This window comes from Centroberyx gerrardi, chromosome 16 (assembly GCF_048128805.1).
Source record: "Centroberyx gerrardi isolate f3 chromosome 16, fCenGer3.hap1.cur.20231027, whole genome shotgun sequence".
NCBI classification, from domain to species: domain Eukaryota; kingdom Metazoa; phylum Chordata; class Actinopteri; order Beryciformes; family Berycidae; genus Centroberyx; species Centroberyx gerrardi.
The window spans coordinates 23,260,185-23,284,202 of NC_136012.1; the positions used below are offsets into that span (position 1 = coordinate 23,260,185).

A 24,018-nucleotide genomic window follows, 5' to 3' on the forward strand; every position below is an offset into this window, starting at 1 on the left:
TAACAAATTCTGACATATCGGTGCTGTCCCAGTAGATTTATCATATCCATGCAGCCAAAGATACTGAGCACATGAAACAATGGAACCAATAGTAATATCATGTCCCTCTTCAAGTACTCTTCAGCTTGATGAAAACGTTATGTCTCTGTGTCAGTATTCATCGAATCATTCTCTTATTCCGTCAGTTAGTTGCAAAGACACTACCTTCCCCAAACAAATGACTGTATCTGTGCTCCACAATGCCTCCTCACACCATGAACACACTGTTTCCATAACATACGTTTGTTTGTTGTCTTCGCATACAGACTGTGCAGTGATGAGCATCTCATAGCAGCGATTTCAGGATTTCCTGAATTATATGAACAAAGAGATGTGTATATGTGCTTTATTAATCTAGTTTAAGTACTATTATGGAGGGAAAACGATTTATATGAAAATTTAATGTTTTGGTGTGGGTATTAAACAATAAATGTTGAATCTATGTTTTCTGTATGGCTTTACCATGCAAAGTTAATTGATTTTGGATATTTATTTAAATATATTTACGCATTTATTTATAATGCAATACTAGGATAAATCCAACACATGAAACACTCGGAGTGCAACACAATGCATCTATAATGCAAACCCAACGTAATAATGAAGCAGTAACAGACTTTCCCATTTGGAATGAATGGATTTATGGTGGAGGGCTACAGATTTGTTGCAATCAGTGTCCAATCATGGTGTTAGTTCTTACAGCTTACAAAGGAGGCAGCAGACATGATCAAATGGCATTTTCTTTTCCTACTTCATACACAGACCTTGATCCCTCTCCTCTTTTTATCCATCTTGCTTTTTTGTCTGTTGCTTGTAGTACACCTCACGGTTTCTAGGTATTTCTTGTCACTTTGATCAAAGACAGCAAATGCCCACTAGAATATTTTGGGGGATTTTCTCTTTGTGTTGTGTTTTCCTTTTGCACAGTGATTTGTTCCATCTTGCAAGCGCTTGTAACATTTCCCATGTTGTTGGAAGAGGATGGTTCAAAGGAGAGAAATCAAGCAGCTGGTGCTATCATCCCTGGGGAAATGTATCACCACAGGCAATGCATTCCAGGGATACGGGAGGATGTACACAAAAGCATTTCTATGATTTAACCCCTACACATACACATGCATCTGGTGATCTAGGCCTATACGACTGCTGCTTTTTGATCAGGGATGGATTGTTGCGTAGGTACCATTTACTTTAAACATACAGGGTAAACAGTTTGCACGCTCAGATTTTCGCTGTTTGTAAGCTCTGATCCATTGGGAGGATTGTCTTGAAGAACCCTGTGCCCCCCCCATAGATATATTAAAGGATAAGGCTGGTGTTTTTTAATGCATTGCTTACCGTCAACAAATCCTATGAAAATAACAAAATCAACAATGCGTTTGCTCTACTCTCATTACTTTCTGACTTCCCACGTATCGTTTTTAGCCGTCAACCCGGAAGTCATTGGCTCCAATTGTAAGCTAAAAACCTTGAAATACAGCTCACAAAGACATAGTTTCAATTTTAAAAATTCGGTGCTAGGGAACTACTTTCCTGAGATTGCAAATGTGTTTACAGCCAGCTTATTAAGTTGTTTGAAGAAAAAGTCGGCCGGCCCGGTGCATCGCGATGATGAAATATGTTGCCCAGAGCAACGACATGGCTCTTTGGCGTGTTTTTAATCGTTTTTTTAATACAATGGAGTTCTATGGCTGCTGGGACATGGCTGCATTGGGCATCGGCTACATGGACGAGACTTGTTGGCAAAACAAAATCATTGCTGATTTTGTTATTTTCATAGGATTTTTTGACGGTAAGCAATGCATTAAAAAACACCAGCCTTATCCTTTAAGTAAGACAAATCAGTACGACTTTAACATACGGTGCTGAAAGAACAGGGTAGCTGTCAGATATTGCAGGACGAATGCGAGTACCGTCAATAGAACTTGCAGAAGTTACCTGGTGGTTAGTGAGCATTAGTTGGAGTTAGACAGTAGTATCACTACCGACCTTATAATTAACTGCTACCCGGTCCTTACAGGACATTTGGGTAATTTCCCAATGAAGAACCTCAGAGGTAATCTGAGTTGTAGCTATGCCTAACAGAATCATGTAGGTACTGATAACTATCATATAGTTATCAGTACCTACCCAGTCCTTACAGGAGAGTAATGAGTTGGTTTTTTTGAAAAGATTTATTTTTGGCATTTTCATGCTTTATTTGACAGGGAGATAGTTAGAGAGAGACAGGAAGGTATGGGAGAGAGAGAGGGGAGGACATGCAGCAAAGGACCGCGGGCCGGATTCGAACCCGGGTCGCTGCGGGAAGGACTGAGCCTTATGGTACGGGGCGCCCCAGGAGAGTAATGAGTTTTAAGAGAAGAATCCATGTGGCTCTTTTTCAAACGTCAAATCATTTTCAGTTATTTCACTGCAGCTACCATGTAACTTCACCAGGTGAGCACCGTATACTAAAGCAAACCATTCCCAGTAGTTTCATAGTATCCATCCAGTCCTACAGTAGCCTACCTATCCAGTCCTTACATGACATTAATGAGTTTTAGGAGAAGAATCCATGTTGCTCTTTTTCAAAATGTCAAATAATTTTCTGTTATTTCACTGTAGCTACCATGTAACTTCACCAGGTGAGCACCGTATACTTAAGCAAACCTTCCCCAGTAGTTTCCAACCCATTCTCATTCCCAACTTGTCCTATGTTGACTCTTTGTCAAATCCCTTAGCGTCACTATAACAACGTTAAAGGTACTGTTTCGCTTCTGTATAGGACGCACCGGGTGTTCAAAAGACTCCATTTGGGCTGTGACTGGTAGCTAGGGATCATTCTCGGCCAACAAGCGAATGGTACTATGGGCAACTCAAACTGTGTCAAGTCAATGAAGTTAGACAACTTATGGATAAAAAGAAGAATGGGTTAGGGTTAATGGGTTACTGATAACAATAAAAGAAACTGAATGATACCTGTGATGGCCCTCCTGCTTTAACAGGGCCTGCTGTGTGTGTGTGTGTGTTTCCCCTTGTCTGCCTGTGTTGCCTTGCAGGTCCCTGGTAGGCGGAGTTCATCAGTGCAACTGGGAGCACCTGGCCAGTCTCCCAGGAGTATTTAAGACCTGGCTGTCCCAGTCTGCGGTCTCTCTCTCCTCATTCTTCCGGCACCATGTTTCTGTTTGGTTGGCTTTGACCGTGTTACTAGTTTAGGTTTTACATTACACAACACCCTCCATTCGTCACCCAACACTCATCCATCTGCTGACACACTGATAACACTGATTTACACATCTCATAACTTTAGTATGTTTTTGGGTTTTGGTATGTTAAGTAATAAACTTGTACACCTTTCAGTTTAAAACCGTGTCTCTCCCGTTTTTGTCATGGCTCACGAGCCGGGTCATGACATACCTCCTGGGAGATGTAACTGTAACTACTGTCTAACGCCGACTAATGCGCACTAACCACCAGGTAACTTCTGCAAGTTCTATTGACGGTACTCGCATTCGTCCTGCAATATCCGATAGCTGCCCTGTTCTTTCAGCACCGTATGTTAAAGTTGTACCGAAAAATCTTACTCCCCCTTTCACAAAAATATGCTATTTAGTGGACACTTTTAACCAAAGCATGTTACAGTGCTGTGAGTATATATGTATATATATTTAGCATCGCTGGTCCCAGAGGTCAATTGTCGCTGTGTGGGTCATACACCAGTTTCTGATCCAGACCTCAGTGAATGCAGTGTCTCTTCCTGCCCCTCCTGTGCTTTCTCTACTTTTTGTGATACTGTATTGATCCCATAGACTGTAAATAAAAAGATGTACGTATTGAGTGTGACCTGGCTTCTGAAGGGCCGTTTTGAAGTCTGAAGATTGATTTGATGGTCACCGCCATGCTGACATTTTTTGGAGCCAGAGCAGCCAAAGCGAGGCCGGGGTTGTCCTGCAGCTCCGCCTAGTATTGGCCCATAATCGGCAACCTATCGATCACTGGACAGGCGACCTGTCAATCACTAGGAAATTATATCATATCCATTAAATCCATTATATCCCGCTAATGACACAATTCTTTTGAAAATATGGCCATAAGGATACACATTAAAAGAAGTTAAATTAGCTACTGAGACCTTAACCTCTTGTGAAAAAAATGTATTGACTTTATATTTTTAGCAAGAAGTTAGGTTGTGGTCCCATTGACTTGCATGGAGTTGGGGCGGGTTTGGAGTCTTTTTGGAGCTGGCCTCTAGCGGACGTTAGAGGAACTGCTGCTTCCGCCACTTCAGTATTGGCTTCATAATTCAATGAGAATTTTGAAAGTACTTTGTCTTTTTCTACTTCCCTCTTGACCGGGAGGTAAGGGTGAGCTTCAGCAGCACCCATGGGTCTGGTAGGGATTCAGTGTGTTGCTCAAGGACACTTAAGCAGGGCGGATGATTGTGTCATTGGGTGCATCAGGTGCTTGAGCCCAGGTCTTCCAGTTGATAGATGGTCTCACTGTGCCATCCTGCTGGCCATATTCTCTTCATCTGCGCTTTTTCCTTATTTTTCAGTCCAGTGATGATGTATTTCACATTTGCTTATATATTGGTTGAAGCTCAACAGCCACAGTTGTTCTTTGCCTCACTGCATCATGGTTTCCCATGCCACAACATTTTAAATGAACTTGGAAAGTGTTGTGAATGCACTTGATGTGACTGTGTGTTTGAAAGGTTTTTGCATGCATATCATCCTCCAGCAATCATGAATGTCCAATTTTGTTTTTCAGTGAAATTGATATCTTAGAATTCTTAATCATGAGACTAAACCAAACCTTTGATGTGTCGTAACATCAAAAATACTTCAATGGTAAAAATCATTTTTTCCTAATTCCTGAGCAGTTGACTGGAGATATGAAGTTTCAGTATTCGGAATGCATTATACATAGACTGCATTATACATAGAGTGAAATGAACTGTGAAAAGAGAGCGACTTAAAAAAGCTGTATGGGTCTTCTCCTCCTTCCTCTGCAGTAGTGATTGTGAAAAGAAGTCCAGCTTTTTATTCTAACTGTGGTTGCCGCTGTAATTACTTGTTCATTTAATAGTCTTTTCCTGTAGTAAGCTAGTAAATAGGTAGTACTTAGGGTGACTGTAAAAGGAACATGTTTTAGTTATGAGATTTCTCTGAGGCAGAGCTGCTCTGGAGGCAGAAATAATATTTTTGGTAGAGTTAAAGCTAAAACCCCAGTCTGCGCAGAGTGAGGGCTTACTGATAAGTGTAGCACATACAGAAGCAGAGAGTACTTATGTTATCTGGCTTTCAAGTGGGTAAAAACTTCCTTCAGTCAACTGAAAAATAAGCAGAGGTGATAGACAGCCCTGTGTCTTGATGTGTGTTTTGAAGAATGATTTGCAAGACGTTGACATCTTTGCTCCATCTTTTAAATTGAAAAATGAGATCAATATATCCTTTGAAGCGCTGTGGCACTTGCGTGGGGAAGTCTATAGCCTGTGACATTATTGAGTTGTTTGGTGTGTTTCAGTCATAGCTAATACACTGTGTATGAATGGGGGGCGAGTGACACCTTTAATGACATTTTCAACAAGAACATTAAAGGAAAAATCCACCCTAAAACACTTTAACTCTGTTAACAAAAAAAAAAAAAAAAAACCAGCCGTTCCTTGTATGTCTGGGCCCATTTTGTTTTTTTGTGGTGTACTTTTCCAGTTCCCGTGGATAGCTGGTCAAACATAGACAATGTGAAGGAGTTTGATAGCAGAAAATCGAAAACATCAACAGTAACCATCAGGTTTAGCATTCAGCAAATATAAAATATAACATAAAGGAAGAAATCCATCATTGGAGAAGCAGAGATACCAATTTCTCCACCAACAGTTGCCTTAGTAAACCAGAATGCAATACAGCCACAAGACTGAGTAAGTGGGGTGACTCTCACTTTATCTCGACTGGAACAACTCTCGCTCCGCTATCGTTATTGCTATCGCTCTCTGCCCCTACACGTAAAACCCGCAGCTGAATGCAATAAGCTCACACCCATTCTCTGGCGGGTTGTTGAAAGTCAATCTGGGAAATGTAGGAAATCATAAACTGAAGTAGAGGTAGATGAGAAAGGGAAAGTGGGTACACCAAAAAAGTTAATTGCAACACTTAATTGTATATTACATCACAAAATAACTCCTGGAATGCGTTGAACATAATAAATTGATACCTAACAGTCAGAGGAAGGATTTTTCCTTTCAAGAGGTGCAACAAGTACAAAGGTTTCCCACAGGCTGATAGTGAGGTCGACCGCTGGAGACCGCATTGCTTTCTGCCTGTGTTGTGTCTTCTCCGTCACGCGTATCTGTGTTTGTGTCTCTTTCTTTTCAGCAGCTTTTTGAAGTGTCTTACGTAACCAAAACCAATCACTGGGATATTCTGTTTGATTGTCACCATGTGCAGTCTGATGGAAAGGCAGGTGGCAAGACTGCAAAAAAAGGAGGAGCAGGAAGAAGAGAGAGAAAAAACAGCAGAGAGGGAAAGTGAGGAAGAGAGAGGTTTGCACATCAAAAGTTCTCAGACTCTCTCAAGGATATTAGGTATACTTGGGATGTTGGCAGTGGCACTCAAAAAAAAAAAGTGTGTTCATTTGAATTGTTAATATCACATAGATAATGTGCATAGCTCCAGTAAATGTATCCTGCATACCTTGACTGCCTTGACTTCTCCTTTCCTGGATATTGCCTGATAAGTCAAAGAACCTGAGGCTGAAGCTGGAGGAGTCTGAAGAAATTTGGTGAACATATAAATGTTATAAGAGCAATATATTGACACAGAAGCCAACCTGATCATTATTCTCTTTATTCTCTTTTTATGATTTTTTGTATTTATTCTGTCTTCTTGTATAGTGCACTTTATTATCTCTTTGTTTTTTTTATTTATATTATCCTGTATTTCTTGTCTAATGTCTTATACCTTGTGTAAAGCACTTTGAGTTGCCTTTCTGTCCAAAATGTGCTATATAAATAAACTTGCCTTGCCTAATAATAATAATAATAATACAATAAAATAATGCATTATTGTATTATTATTATTCATATTATTATTCATATTATTATTTTTCTATGATTGCTAGTCTTTGGCTGTAGTAGCTACTTTTAAATTGTGACTTGCTCATTGTGGAGCCATTCTTCCCTGATAAAGACTTTATGGTGAAAGGCTTTTTAAATTTCAAGCTTTTAGTCACTTCCCTCCTTACCGGATTTAGAGAGCCTTGGGCTTTGTGCATAAGCTTGAGAGTTTACTTTTTTCTCACTGGAGGTTTTCAATCTCAGAGCTAGTATCTCAGTTTTCTGCAGATTAATTGGGTCACACGTGCTAAAAATCTCCTGCCAAGTGTCATTTCCAGTAAATCCATTTAGTAGATCAGAATCGGCATTGCCACTGCATATGCAAATACAGTCCTGAGCCCCTACCTGCTCACTCATTGTGAGTTACTCTGGATAAGAGTGTAAGTAAGCTAAGGGCCTGAAAGTAATTTAAATCTTTTTGCTGGCCATGTAGCACATATGAGGCTGATGCACAGCACGTCTCCGGCAGACCCCACTGATGACCAGCGCTGCAAGGCGATTGTCTAGATCAATACCTGTGGTTACTTTTTTCAGCAGGTTATTATTACTCATCAAATTATAGCTTTACAGAGCCAGCTGGAGCCCTTTCAAGTCTCATTTCAGGAAACGGATGGAATGTACAATGTACTAATCTTTATATAAAAATGTGTGAAGGGAGGGTTACATTTTTTATTGTTTTATTACTGTGCAAATGGGTGACATTTATTTGTAGACCTATTACGAGCTCAGATTATGTAGTATGTGAATGCATAGAAAGCATCTGAAGTATCTAACACAAAGCCTTTCACACCTATGAGGGTCTTGCCTTTGTGATTGTGCATTGGATATGAAAGTCAAATAGAGAAACTCAGAATTCTGACTATTTCTGCATAATGCACTCCAAGAGCAACGTATATTGGATACAGCAACAATGCATGAAATTAAGAATTACGTTTTTTTCCAACTATTTTAGAAATGTATGAGTGAGATGTCTAACCTATTCCTCACAAAAGGAGCGAACATAATTAACTCTGATGACCCCAGAATCTTGTGAGGAAAGTTAAAAAGCCCAAAAGATCATGACCACAATTAGAAATGAGGTGAATGAGAGAATAATAACATTGTTTTTTGGGTTGTTTTTGTTTTGTCATATTTGTCTTTATTAGATTGAAGTTGTGAATCTATTGAAGATAGACAGGAAAGATTGGGTGAAAGAGAGGGGGGTGACATGCGACAAAGGTCCCAGGCCGGATTCAAACCCAGGACGTTGCGGTTACATGGTATGCGCCGTAGACCACTGATTCACCAGGACGCCCCCAATAATAATATTGTTGAGGGTGAACGCTCCCAAGACTTGATGGACTCCGTCAGCTGGCAGGACGTCAGTGTCACAGCAGGACGTCCCATAACACACCGACAGTCCTTCTCTTCCAAACTAATAAGTTGACTTTTCATTCTATATTAGTATCGTCTTTAAAAATTATTGAATTATTAAACACAAACAGAGAAAGTGATAAGATAGACTTCGTAACCAAAACCAATCACTGGGATATTCTGTTTGATTGTCACCATGTGAAGTCTGATGGAAAGGCAGGTGGCAAGAATGCAAAAAAAGGAGGAGCAGGAAGAAGAGAGAGAAAAAACAGCAGAGAGGGAAAGTGAGGAAGAGATAGGTTTGCACATCAAAAGTTCTCAGACTCTCTCAAGGATATTAGGTATAGGTATCTTTAAAAATTATTGAATTATTAAACACAAATAGAGAAAGTGATAAGATAGACTTCAAAATGTGTAATTTATTAGTGATTCTGACAACAGACATCATGCCATCAGGGTTTTGAAAACATTCAAGTATTCCCACCGTGATCAGTAATTGAATTTTAGGCCTAACAAGCGTCTCTTTCTCCTGCAGAACTGAACTGGAAAAACAACTTCACTAACTCTCGCAAACACTAGATTCACAGTGAAAATGAAAACTTCAGCTTGCCAAAAGTCTTCTCAGCAAAAAAAAAAAAAAGGTATTAGTTCTGATTATGTAGTGGAAGTTTTAAAGTTAATATCTAAAGTAAATGTCCTTTCTGAGTCATTCTACAAAATCGAGGCATTTTAAGTCCTTCTGACATATTTCAATATAAGTTGTGTTAAATGTTTATCAATATAAAATGGCTTGATATTATTACATATTTTCTTTATAACACACAATTTGTATTACCTGAGAGTGTAATGTGTTGTTACGCCCGGCCTAGGGGAAAACCGAGCATAGCATAAAAGTGACTCCCCTCTTTCCCAACTCCCAAAGATGACCAGTGCCACAGCAGGTGCAGTCCAAACAAAATTGATTTATTTAATCACTCTTCAATACGGTAGCAAAACGTCGGGGGGAGCACAGCCAAAATAACAAACAAAACGATCTATGAAAAAAAGGTAACTAACTTGCCTAACTTAAGCAAACGAAAACAAAAGTACAATCAGCTTCCCTGCCTCCCTATCAGAAACAAGAGAAAGGAAAACAAAGAAAAAAAAAAAGGCTTCTCACCCCTATGGCTACCGGGACTGCTCTTCCAAAAGTTATTTACATTCTTAATAACAAAGTCAATCTACACCACTAGGTCAACACAGTATTCATGTGGCACAGCACAGCACGGTCCGGTTGGGAGCCAGGAAGGAGAAGGAGTGAGCCGGCATCGGACAGACGCCCTTTTTAAAAAGGCGCCATCAGTCTCCCGTCCAATCACCAGCCGCCACCTGCAACTCAACAAACTGGAGAACACACAAACGGGGTGAACACCACCACCCTCAGGCAGGGAGGGATAAACAACAAAAACACACACTCAAATACAAATTATGACCCAGGGTCATAACATGTGTTTATAACTACTTTTTTTTTGACTGAAACTAAGTCATTTTGCACTGCCCCTAAGTATGTTCATTCAACTTATAATAGAAATAAAACTAATAAAATCTACAAATAATATAACACTTGAATAAATATTGTATTGCCTTAGTTGTATTCTCTTTCATATTAATGCATTTTTAAAAGCATACTGAGTAGGATTTTGCCAGTTGTGGCTTGTAAACACAACTTTCAAAGTTGACCCCTCCTCCCTTGTTTGATTAAACAAAAATAAAAGAAAAATAATAAGAATCATAACAGAGGCCATAATCAACCTTCAAACAACTTTGCTATGAAGCTATGAAGTCTTAGAATCTTAATCAAGGAAAAGAAGAAGACAATACGGTCCTAGCCAATCATAAATTGGGATATAACACATGCATAGTGTAAATTCAGGATCAGGACCTGAAGGTAATACATTTTACCTGGTGACTGATGGTCAATTTCTCCCACCATTTGTCAGATGTTGGAGTTGAAAATCTATTTTATTCTAAGCCTATTTTGGCTGGCAAAAATGGTGAAATGTTTGAATTTGTCTGGATCTGTGGCAAAAATGTAGATCTCAGCTACGAGAAAGTGTTGCCTACATGGTTCTACTCACATTCTTACCACCAAAGTGTCTCACCCTCCACCCTGACTGCCTTTGTTTCCTCCTTTATTTTTAATCAGTAAAATCAGAGCTCTCACATGCACCCAATTGCCAAAGGTAATTTTACGATACCAGAGGAACAAAGGCTAAAAATAAATGTAATCCCCCTACCAAAACAATGAAGTGATGGCAAGCTGTGTTAGAGGAAAGCAGTCAGTTGTATAATTCAAGTAATTCATTGGCTGCCAAGACATCACAAGCTAACCTGGCAAGCACCCACAGGGGTTGTTTGTATCTAATGATCTGACAATCTGAGGCTTGGCATAGAATCGAGCTGCTAAAAACATACTCACATTAAACATTCTGAAAACCAAATGTCATGTTATTTTCACCTTAACAATTTGAAGAAATAGCTTTAAAATGTTTATGTTCATGCAATGTGATTGTTGTCCTACACAGTTAACCCCATCCCACTGTATACTGAATTACTCCTACTTGCATCATTCCCTACTATTCTGCAAACTCTTACTATAATTGATATGCATGTTGATTGTATTGTTTGTATTTTGCACTGTTTGTGAGGTCCTCTCTGCCCTAGTACCATATGTGCATAGTTGCATGAGCATGTAATGTAATGTGAGCTGTATAACTGCACCATTAACACCAAGGAAAATTCACATACTTTATTGAATTTGCAAATAAAGTGCTTTCTGATTCTGATTCTTAAACCGAAATAGTCTCTGGTGGCATGGCTGATACGGTCTGTAAACTCACCCTTAAGTTAAATATTTAACAAAACGGAAATGAACAACCTCTCCCCATGAATGTGTCTATTCATTTTCAGAGAGAAAAAATGAATATAAATAGGATTTTATTTTTAAAACCTGTTCCCCTGAAAGAAATATCTTTTCCAAACATGTCTCCCAAAATAAAACGCGTTCCAGAGTTGTTCATGTAAACAATAATTTCTAGTGTATGAGACAGTCACAGCAACAGTAACGTGAATGAAGAATTTGAGTGGTATTTTAGTTTAAATATGGGTGCTTTGGGGATTACCCCGGTGATAGAAACCAGGATTCCCTTTTTTAGACAAATCAAATCAAATTTCAAATCTCATTTATTCATTTTACTGTTGTATTGCGGTATTCTTGTATTTTCAGCTGCTTGCAATCTTGATGATATTGTTATTCAAGTTTACCCTACTCTTACGCTTGATGTCATATAGCCTACACTCTGACTAAATATGTAAAATGACCAAAATGTGATGTAATGTAACTTAGTTCTCACAAAAACAAGCCTCTGCCTGGCTCTTTAAACTGAAGGAGAGTGCATGCAAGCAGATGGAGAGAGTTATTTGATCTGTGGCAGGGATGATAAGATGGGCTAACCGCTGGGAATCAGCTTTCAGGCATGCATCACACTGCCTGTCACACCAAAGCCGCTGCCTCCAAGAAAAATTTCTGTGTCAATACAAATACTATATACAGTAAGAACAAGAGAAAAAAAACAACACAACTGACAACAGCTTCTGGACCTATGCAGTTCTGCCGGTGACTGAATCGATCACAAGAGAAACCTCAGGAGTAACCATGTCATGATCGCTTCAATTTCTTTCAGTGGATGGAAGCTGTCTCAAGGTTCAGTGACGCATGGGACTTGACCCTCAATAGGAACGAGTGCAATATGGAAAATTCATGAACAAATTAATGGGGTTGTTAGATCTGTGAGGCATCAATGTTTTGCACTGGATGACCCCAATCAGATCTACCATGGGGGACAAGGCTCTCATACCAACTGCAACAGGGTTCACACACTGCCCCCCATCTCTCAGACAACTGTCCATCCACCATCCACATCCCAAAGCTCTGTACAACATGAGCCCAAAGTCTGAATTTGGGGATTCTGCAGCACAGCAGAGCCGTGGATCAACAACATCAATCAGGTCAGGTTCCTTTTTTTTTTTTTTTTTTCAGTTACAGCCTGGTTTCCCCCCCCCCCCCCCCCCCCCCTCTTGTTCAGTGCCCCACATCTATCTATCTCTATCTCTCTCTCCTCCCCCCCTCTTTCTCTCTCTCTCCCTATCAGATGTCAGATTCAGAGAAAAGCTTTATTGGCAGGAATTAGCGCGAATCAGTGCGCCAAAGCATATTACAATAGTACATATTACAGTAGTACAGGACAAAACAAGGTGCAATATAGATGAATATAGGAATTATAGCAATATATGAATTCAAAATATAGGAAATTCCATGGACAATACTCATATACAATATATCCTAGACAATTTCACTTCAATTTCTCTCTTTCTCTCTCTCTCTCTGACACCCCCCCCCCCCCCCCCCCCCCCCCCTCCTCTCGCGCGCTGCACCTCTGCTACTGTGCGTCAGATGATGGCAATTCATTCACCTCAGACTCTTCTCTCTTCTGTCCAACTGGTGGCTGCAGGAGTCGACCTGGTGGAGGGACTGCAGGTTCTCGTGTAGCCACTCTCCTCCAGCTGCACGCTTTCTATCAAGCTCTCTTATAATCGCACGCACGCGAACAAACTTTTGGTGATTTTTACGCACAGGCACCCTTTGGACCAGCACGGAGTCCGGCTATCGTTATCCCACATTCTCGCGTTTTGATGAACAAAAACTACAAAAATACCATGCAAGTTTATGTCGCTGTGATCCTTGCCTATGGAGTCTCGGGTAAGTTCAGCAACTTGTCTTTAATGCATTTATGGAGTCTTGCCAGGCAATGAACATAATGAATGACTCATAAGCTCCGGTAGACCTGCTGAAAGGAGGTTTATGCGCAGAGAGGTGATACGCTGAAGTGGAATTGTAACCACTGTAGACAGTAAATTGACCTTCCTCAATCAATTCGCCTCGTCGTGCCTGTCTGGAGTTTGAACTTCACGGTTGCCTTTTACTCCTCCATCATCGTTTCCATCACTGAATGTACGAAATATATAGGGACACTTAGGGTGCTTTCACACCAGCCTTGTTTAGTCCGTTTGAATCGAACCCCGGAGCGTTTACCCCTTGGTTCGGATCGTGTGGGGTGGTGTGAACACCCTAATTGAACCCTGGTGCGGACCAAATAACCGCTCTCTGAACTGTGGAGCGGTTCATTTCTGGTGAGAACACCATTCGAACCAATCTCAGGAAGCGAACCATTTAATCTGAATTGTATTGGTTAAAAACAACTTATTCACATCCTGTTTTGGTGACTGGTGAAACTACTGTTTGCATGGATCAACTTTTTGGGATTTTTGCATGATTGCAATCGTCAGCTCTATGCTTGGAATGGACCAACTTACCTCACTCGTCCCGTATGGCAAATGCCAACAAATCTCATCAGAGCCAGCCTTCTTCTGTGATAAGATTGTCTGATTGCAGCGTCTTCCTCGAAATGTCCGTATTATTAAATTATTTATTATTATTTTATTCTTGACAGCCGTTCATATGCGTAATCCTCTAGAGTCTCCATGATATAAGATATAGTATAGGCAGAAGTTGCGAGGGTTTTGTTGTATGTTTACCAAATTACCGGAGCCAATTTACTGGAGATTTTTTTTACTTTGGGGGCGGTTAGAAAAACAAAAAACTAATAATAATATGATGCCCCATTATTATTGCCATACAATGACACACAGCATCAATCAGTTCTACTATCTACTATGGAAATTTGCACTTTACGTCATTCCTGACGTGTGCCATATGCTGTCACCATTACGCGATGCCAAATGCCAAAAACTGTGTCCCTCTCACCATTACGCAATGCCAAATGCGCAACGTGCATGTCCCGTTAACCGTCATCACACATTGCCAGTTGCTAAATACGTAACCTACAACCAAGAAAACCAACACAGTAAATATGTAAAAAGCACAGCCCAGCAAAAAGTCATGAAAATAACCTTCATCCGACGCAGTGGACGCACACGACGCACCCGACGTACAACGTACCCAACTCACACACACATTCTTATAATTTCAGCTGTCAAAAAGTCTGTGAGAATTTATTTTTTTTCCATCCCGGGAGACTGAGGCTAATTACCGGAGTCTCCTGGCAAATCCGGGAGGGTTGGCAACCCTATCTGGACCGTTTGATTTTTGGTTTTGTGAAAGCGAACCGAACCAGCTGAAAAACGAAACAATGTATCATTCTCGCATCAGGTGCGAACCAAGGAAGCGGACTATCAGGTGTGAAAACAATCTTTTCATGAAGTACACTAATGAGGTGAATCCAGGTAAAAGACACCATCCCTTAGTGATTCCCCTTATTAAATCTTTACCAGTCACACAGGAGGAGATGAGGTGAGATGTGGATTGAGCAAAAAAGGGGCTGCAACTCAATATCAGGAAGATGTCCCTAATATTTTGTACATGTGATATTGATTTATTAATGTTTTACAGCAGACAGCTTATCACTGACGCCTTTGAATGTAAAACTGTAACAGAGATACTTGTGTTTTTTAATTACTTAATTACAGTTAATTCCTGTTATGAGATGGTGTATAGCCTACAGCCTACATATAGTCTCTAACCATTAAATCTAAAGTGATAGCATAGACAGTATTCCTACTGTGCATGCAAAATCTTGTAGTTTGTGTTTTGCTCACTTGTGTTTGCATATCAGGTGTGTGAATGTGTAGAATTCAGGGTTTTGGTCAGTAGTAGCTTTATTTTAAGAAAAACATCATAAAAGACTCAGCATGGATATTTAGCAGGGAACCATTTCAGCTCTTCACTTGAAGTATTCTTTGGTGACTAATGGGATTTCAAACCATTAGAAAGACCACATACTGGAAAATAAGGGTAGGAATCTGCTTAGAGTGTTGTTGTTTTTTTGTTTGTTTGGGTTTTTTTTATGTGAAGAGCTTCTCAAAAAAGAGCAAAGAGCATTCATTAGGATAGAATCTTGTGAGTGGAACCATTTGCTATCCTATTTTCTGAAGGGTTTACAAACCTGGTTGATTAAATGCAGACAATTAACTAATTAAATAAAAAGCATTGCATTTCACTCTTCGGGAGGAAAGATCCATCAAAACCATGGGTGAAGGGTTCTTAAAGCACTTTGAGCTGCATGCTGTGTATGAAGGTTATTAGGGGTCCAAGCACGTGCTGGAACCTTGCTGGAATTCTTTCTTCCTTTCTTTCTTTCTTTCTTTTTCTCTGCTAAAAGTGTCTGCAGCTCAGAAACCATAAGTCCTACAGCAGCCATATTTGGCAGGTGGGCTCCTATGGTCCCCCACTACTCGGGCAAGGCATCTGGCCATGCACATTGGCCAGATGGTGGCGCTATAACAAACACATTTCTGCTTTGGCCAATAACTTCTGAACCGCGTGTCGTAGGGAGAAAATTCATGTGTCCATAGATTCTTTGGAAGGTGCTGAGTCCAATCCATGTATCACTTTCAATGTCCACCATATTGGATTTTTCGCTATTTTTATTTCTTTAAGAAACAGTTTTTTCGGAACTCCTCCTAGGCCGTTCATCCGATTCACACAAAACTTGGTGTGGAGAATCTTGGGTCCTCTCCTCAAAGCTGTATAAAGGTTATAGATAGGCCAAAGGGTTTGGCTTTTATTGACCAATAAACTTTTAACAAAACACGTCCTTTAGGCCATAACTCTTTAACCATTCATCTAATCAAGCCAAATTTTGAAACACATGTTGAGGAGTGTTGCGTGAACACACCCACAAAAGCGTTTTAAGCTCTACCACTAGTGGGTGCTACAAATGCAAAAAGTTTATATCTCATAATTGACTGCATAGATTTTTATGAAATTTTGTACACGTTCTAGGATCATGTCCAAGTCGATCCATGAAATATGGTCGTGATTGATGAAAGTGGCCGTGGCTTGTCAGCTGAAGTGAGATAAATCTTTCATACAGTGGTACCTACCCCTGATTCTGAAGTCGCCCCCCTCTGTTTATGGCAAAAACTGACTGTGATCCCACAGCGTTGTCCTCCTAAACCATACATTACTGAAAAAAAACATGATTTTTGAAATCATCATACCTTCATTAGTAAATAGACATAAAATTGTAATGATATCTTGAAAACTGAGTGTATGGCAGATTGATATGTGCAGCTGCAAATTGTTTGATAAATTGACAATGTGATATGATCAAGATAGTTTGATCAATCTTCATCAAACTAACGATAAATGATGTCTGGACTCTCAAGATGATGTCTATAAAGCCATGTGTAAATTGATTAATTTATCACCCATAACCAATCACTTGTCCCTTTGTTTTGTTTCCCCACTCTATCACGCCAAAGTGGAAGTTGGCAGACAGCACGAGGTCATCAGTTCAAGTCCCAGAAATACGTGTACACAGTACGTACACAGTGTGAGAATTTTGAAGTTTCATGAAAAGTAAATCAACACTAAATCAGTGATTAGCACTGTCAATCATAGGCTGCAGTATCACAATACTTCACCCTCTAGTTAGTTTATCTCCGACAAAACTGTAACAGGAGTTTAGCTTAGCAGGTGAAGCATCAGCCTCTCATGTGGAAGACTGTGGGTTAAAATCCAGATTTGCCCTTTCCAAAATCATGAATCTTTGCAAAAAACTTGGTTGCAATGAAAGGATAAACTTGACAGAGGTCACAAGCTAACAAAAAATTAACCATAACTAACAGACTGCGTGTCCGATCTTTACAACTTGTCTGTCTACCTTCTGTAATCTTTTGTATATCTGTCTGTCTTTTCAAATTGTGCTTGGACCCCACAATTGCCACTTGAGGCTATTTTGATTATTATTATTACTGTACATTGCCTCATGGAAAATGGCTCTCTTGCAGGAACAAGCAGGAATAACCCAAAATAGATGCTACTTTGCACTTTTCACATGTGTAACATACACATTGAGAGGACACACTCTTGGTACATGGTTCAGCAGTTCACAGGATAATTCCCCATAGATCTCTTAGACGCAAAATCAAAATTAGACCTGTGTAGTTCACTAGGGATGTAAATTATCATATATTATGTTGTCACAAGGTCACACATTATTCTCAGTCTTCATCTTACTCGTGATATTGCACCACAATCCTCCATGCGTGTTTTTGCATGTTGATGTGCATGTGTATTCATGTATGGCAAGGCTCTGTGTATTCACCAAAGTCAGCACAATAAATTCATCACTTGAAAGTGCAGTATGACAAATCGTATAAGAAATGCAGAACTTCTGGGAAATGAACAATGGCTTTAAAGAATGAATGGCTTTGTGGTAATGATACTTTCTCTGTTGAAAAGGCGGTATACCCTGACTGACAAGCTTTATTAGGGACATGTGCAGCTATGGGGGATTTTCTGACGCACAGCCTTGAAAACGCACCATGAAAGACACGCAGTCTACACTCAAGAGGAAGATAACTAGGGATTCATTTCTACCCATTGTCATTTGATTGCTTAAATTACATATGTAACAGGTGTAGCCTTTTGTAGAACTTTGCCACTGATGAGCACCTTTTTTTGGGCCATACCCACCAGCTGATGCCCTCTCTGGTCTTATCAACTGGTGCTATAGATGGGACGATGGGACAACCACCATAGGATGTAATAAATAAAAGTTTAATGACACCAAAGTATGACAGTGCAGAATTATGTTTATTTCTGAGCCTTCTAGCAATGGCATTGGCTTAGTAGAATGTATACAACAATTTAAAAATGTCATTACAAAGTGCAAATAATATCATTTGGATGGAGAGCTTGTGAAATTGGGCTGGGCAAGCCGTCTCCTCTGTGATTCCTACAGCAGAATAAAATAGAGCTAATATTGCGATTCAATTTTCTGCCCCACGATACGTATTGTCAGATTTTTCTAACTGGTGCTTTATTGTTGTTTGCTTTATATGATGCGGTGATTTGTTGTGTGTGTTTTTTATCCTGTCTTCCAATCAAATTACCTTTACATATTTGAACATAATTGAAATGAATTGAAGCTGATTGATTGGCCAGTGATCGTCTGGATCATGTTGGTCCAATAGGTGTTTGCTTTATCTACCCATCACTGTAAACACATGAATTACTAACTTGCGCTGGAAGTCCTTAAACAGAAATAATTTAATACAACACTCGAGTGGCAGGCTTCATGTATCCTAAACATAATTCTAAACGGATTTCATAATTGCCAAGAATTTACAATGTACTTTCAAGCGCAAGTTTAATTTACACTCCAGTGCGTCCCTAATGATTTCTGTCGGTATTTGTTTTAGAAATTAGAAGTCATAGTCATGAAGTTTGTTCCAGCCAGCTGGCTTGGTGACAGAATTGCTTTGTTGTGATTCATTAGTAGGATACTTGTCAGCGGGGAATTTCACAGTCAACCGGCAGGACCTCGCCTTTGTAAATATGATGCAATAATGGGGAAAAGGTCTCCTGTGCTTAAATTGAGCACCAACACACTTGATCAAACAGTCTGTGCCAAACAATAGCACAACTTTCTATCAGAATAGATCTAGACAAAGGGATACATTACATTAAGGGTAATTACTGACCTTTTGACTTCAGAGGTATGATGTTGGTCTATCGCACAGTTAGTTGTGACGAAATGTTATGTTAAAGGAAAATTCCACCCTATACTGTTAGATATCAATCTGTGATGTTCAGTGCATTCTAGTTATTTTGTGGTGAAGTGGTGGAATTTACCTTTTTGGTGAACCTCTTTTTTTACTCATTTACACTTGCTAGGGTGCACACCAAAACCTGACGTTTACTGTTGAAGTTTTAGATTGCTGAAACATTTTCTCTTGTTAAACTCCATTGTAGCCGCGCTGGAAAAATCTTGACATGACATCACATGGTCTACGTTTAGCCAGTTATCCATGGGAATAAGAACAAGCCTTTACAGACCCACGGCGCATGTGTTCAATTCAGTTCAATTTAATTCAGTTCAATTCTATGCACTGAAGCACTGCGACACGGTTATCGGTTAAATTACCAAATTCCACTAACGTTACTTAAATACCACAAGGTAATAACGTTACCTACCGTTAAAGTTTCTAGGGCAGCAGAGTGTTATCGGGTTACTGTTTACAAATCCTATTTCTAACACAGGTGCTTGGAGCAAATTGTGGAATGTTAAGTTTCACTTTTTCACACTGGGAGACTGTGGATTGAGTTCAATGCTGCTGGTCTGCACATCTTCAAATGACAAACATGATGTGATGTGCACATCAAGCGCATTACAGATCGATTTAGATACTTTTCTATACATTGATCAACTTTTGATTTTGTGGCTCTGTATGGGAAACACTGCATCTGACAGTCAAAGACGCCCTCTAGAGGCCATCTGACGAAGCGCATTATCTCACGAAGCGGACTAAGGACTGCCTGACCTGAATCGGCCTCATGATGCCCTCGACTGCAGCGTGGGAAAAATACACCACCAAACAGCAAAATGGGCTCAGAAATGCGAGGCACATCACAAATAGCTGTTAGCAATTTTTAACAGTGTTAAAGTGTTTTAGGGTGGATTATTCATTTAACTGTTCAATTTCCACTGGCATTTACTTTTATCTTTTTGAGAGAACTGGTAATACGCAGAGGTCTAATCCAGTTATCAAATGTTGCAAGTCAGAAGCAATAAAATGCTGCAGAATTAATATTCTCTTTGAGGCCCCTAAGAATGATTGTTGTTGTTGTTTAAAAATGTTGAATGAATGTTGCATAAGGAACATTTTACATTTTCACTCTAAAAATATGCCAGTGAGCACATCTGCCTACACCGAAACAACAGGCTTACTGTGCTCCCCAGACACTTTATGAAAGAACATGTTTGAAAGCTGAATGCATAGAGTGATATGTATATCTTATTTCTAATAACAGTACCTGAATTTGGGGATGAATAAAGTATTTATCTATCTATCTATCTACAGTACATACTGACACATGTACCACATGTGTCAGTATGTACTGTTTGTAAGTTGGTGTATGTCTCTGCATAATCTATTCTGATTCTGAAGAGAAACACAATTGTAGCCATATAATACACTAAGGGCATACAGCAACCCATTCAATTATATATGGCAAGGTCTTATCAGCTGCTTCTTGAAACACTGATAGAAGACTGAAGTGGTTTTGGAGGAATGCAACTGAAAGCTTTCCTGGCTGATTAGTTTAGTGAGATGCACAGACTGCATGGGCAGGCAAGATGTTTCAAATCTTTGACAAGGGCCCTTAATATGTCTGTCCTCTCTGAGAAAGACAAGTGGCAAGTGGTTCTTGAATTTTCTGCTGTGTTTACAGCGTTCAACATCACAGAGGAGAAGGCGACATGCCCCCTTGGATATTTCCCCTGTGGCAACATGACCATGTGCCTCCCTCAACTCCTGCACTGCAATGGTGTCGATGACTGTGGAAATCAAGCAGACGAGGAGAACTGTGGTGAGTCGTTGGTTTAATTATCTTGAACAATGATTATTGTGTTCTGACCAAGTTCATCTTTATCCCTACATCTCCAGACTTTAAAAAGTCTTTTAGAAATGTGTCAGTTGTGAGTCAACTAAATGATAGTTAACTTGTATACTCAAAACTAACAAATCTAAATGGACTCTTTTTTATGTGTGGAAAAAGCGCTGCCTGGAGCGCTTCTGGTGAGGAGAAATGAAAAGTGGAGCACACGGTAACGTTATCTGACGTTAGCTGGGGAGTAGCTGGCTAGCTCGCTAACTAACTTAGCTGGTTAGTGCTTGTAGCAGACAATACAGTGTTGTACAACAAGCAAAGGCTTACCAGATATACACATCCAATATGATCCCACACTGCCTGTTTATGATCAATGTTGTGGTACTCTTTGTTGGATAAGTCATAAAGCTCTGGATATTCACTTACTACGACCAGTTTGTCCACTGGCAGTTTCTCCATCTTTGTTGTTGTTGTGCCTCCTACGAAGCATGTGGTCCTTCATTGTGATTGGTTGGCTGTGAAAAAAGCAGTTCCATGTCACTCAAAGTTGAATGTTTCAGTCCATCTCCTGCAGGGCAATTTCTTATGGCAGGCATAAAAACATATATTTAAAAACAAAAAATAATAAGAAAACAATAATAAAATAATAATAAAAAACGAATATACATAAAAACGGTAACCACAACAGATGCTGCATCTGTTGCAAGTCCCACTTTTGACTGCATGCTGACTGCTTTGCAATATGCTGATATGGTTCTACTGTGTGTAACATTCAATAAATAATTCTCTAGGGAACTAAAGATAGATGCAAGATAAATGTATGAAGGGAGACTTTACTTATATGTCCAACAGGTAAAGAGCCGTTAAAGGATAAGGCTGGTGTTTTTTAATGCATTGCTTACCGTCAACAAATCCTATGAAAATAACAAAATTATCAATGCGTTTGCTCTACTCTCATTACTGTCCGAGTTCCCACATTCTCTTTTTAGCCTTCAAACCAGAAGTCATTGGCTCCAATTGTAAGCTAAAAACCTTTAAATACAGCTCACAAAGACATAGTTTCAATTTTAAAAATCGCTAACTGTTACCATGAAAAGTCAGGCTGTTGTAGTTATTACCAAATCAAATTCAAATGGGAACAAATTCTTCATTACGATGGGGACTATTTTCGGTGCTACGGAACTACTTTCCTGAGATGGAAAATGTGTCTACAGCCGGCTTATTAAGTTGTTTGAGGAAAAAGTCGGCTGGCCCGGTGCATCGCAATGATGAAATATGTTGCCCAGAGCAACGGCATGGCTCTTTGACATGTTTTTAATTGTTTTTTTAATACAATGGAGTTCTATGGCTACTGAGACATGGCTTTATTGGGCATCGGCTACATGGACGAGACTTGTCAGCAAAACAAATTCATTGCTAACTTTGTTATTATATCCTTTACTCCTTTAAAGCTACACTAAGCGATTTTCCGACCACTAGAGGGTGACAGAAACTGCAACACATCTGTAAATAAACCCAACTACGGAAGCCCCAAAAGACAAACCTAGTGAAGGACCGTGCATGTACGGAGAATTGTCACCGGTTAGCAGACTCGCTTTGTCAGATTTTTCTCCTGCTGAAGGTTACATGTCCCACAATGACAAGTGAAGAGGTCTGTAGCAAGTTTACTAGTTGAACAAGTTTACTCGCTCGCGTCATGGATTCCGGCATTACGAGAGTTTTTCTCAGGAATGGGAGGGGGAGAGGGCCGCTTTCAAACTGCGAGGGAGGAGAAGAGCCAGTTTTAAAAAAAGGAAAAGAATGGGTCGGGAGGAGCTTCGATTCGGACCGACTTTGACAACAAGCTTTAGAAAAGAGGTGAAACACGGCTGGTGTGGCTATATCATTATGTCTCAAAAAAATCTCCACGTAGCACATATTGGCTTCAGGATTAGATAGGGTCTGAAATCGCTTATTGCAGGTTTAATGAGAGGTTGAATGAGAGGGATTGGAAAGATCTTTAAAGGATTAGGCTGGTGTTTTTTAATGCATTTCTGCATCAACCAATCCTATAAAAATAACAAAATCAGTAACAAATTTGTTTCGCTAACAAGTCTCATCGATGTAGCCGATGCCCAATAAAGCCATGTCTCAGTAGCCATAGAACTCCATTGTATTAAAAAAACGATTAAAAACACATCAAAGAGCCATGCTGTTGCTCTGGGCAACATATTTCATCATTGCGATGCACCGGGCCAGCCAACTTTTTCCTCAAACAACTTAATATCTTCTTCTTCTTCCATCTCAGGAAAGTAGTTCCGTAGCACCGAAAATAGTCCCCATCGTAATGAAGAATTTGTTCCCATTTGAATTTGATTTGGTAATAACTACAAGCCTGACTTTTCATGGTAACGTTTGGTTCGATTTTTAAAATTGAAACGTCTGAAATTGAAATGTCTTTGTGAGCTGTATTTAAAAGTTTTCAGCTTACAATTGGAGCCAATGACTTCCGGTTTGAAGGCTAAAAACAGTATGTGGGAAGATGGAAAGTAATGAGAGTAGAGCAAACGCATTGTTGATTTTGTTTCATAGGATTTGTTGACGATAAGAAATTTATTTAAAAACACCATCCTTTAATTTCAAATGGGTAGAGAGTTTTTGTTCCAAAACAGAGAGTATGGGCTGGAAAGTTAGTATTACAAGCCAGACATCTAACCCCTTCAACCCTCTGCAGGTACATTATGGTCATTTGGTGCTATGGGACAGTAAAAAATCGTACTTATTACACCTTTAAAGGTGAGATGGGATGAGAGGTTGGCGGTGCAGATTCAGTCCCAGGAGGAGGTGAGGGGGTGGTAGGATGGGGTTAGGGGGGTGGGACGGTCCTCTTACAAGTTGTCCTGCACCCTGGGTGCCTGTCAGATGTAAACCACTCCAAGACTTTGTAAGTGTTTAGAATGGGAGAGAGGGAAAGCATTTACTTTTCTTGACGCTTACTTGAGGTGAAAAGAGCTAAGGGAGCAGAAATGATTGCCAA

The 24,018-nt window shown here is 39.8% G+C and overlaps 1 protein-coding gene across 1 annotated transcript in view; it reads left to right on the forward strand.

The window, feature by feature from the left end:
* The first annotated feature begins 13,240 nt into the window (after positions 1-13,240).
* The window catches only part of rxfp1 (relaxin family peptide receptor 1), an 82,995-nt gene continuing 72,217 nt past the window's right edge, over positions 13,241-24,018 (forward strand). Inside the window, exons 1-2 of the mRNA XM_071914885.2 lie at positions 13,241-13,283; positions 20,844-20,981. Of these exons, the coding sequence (XP_071770986.2) occupies positions 13,241-13,283; positions 20,844-20,981 (181 nt within the window). The remainder of the gene's footprint in view (positions 13,284-20,843; positions 20,982-24,018) is intronic.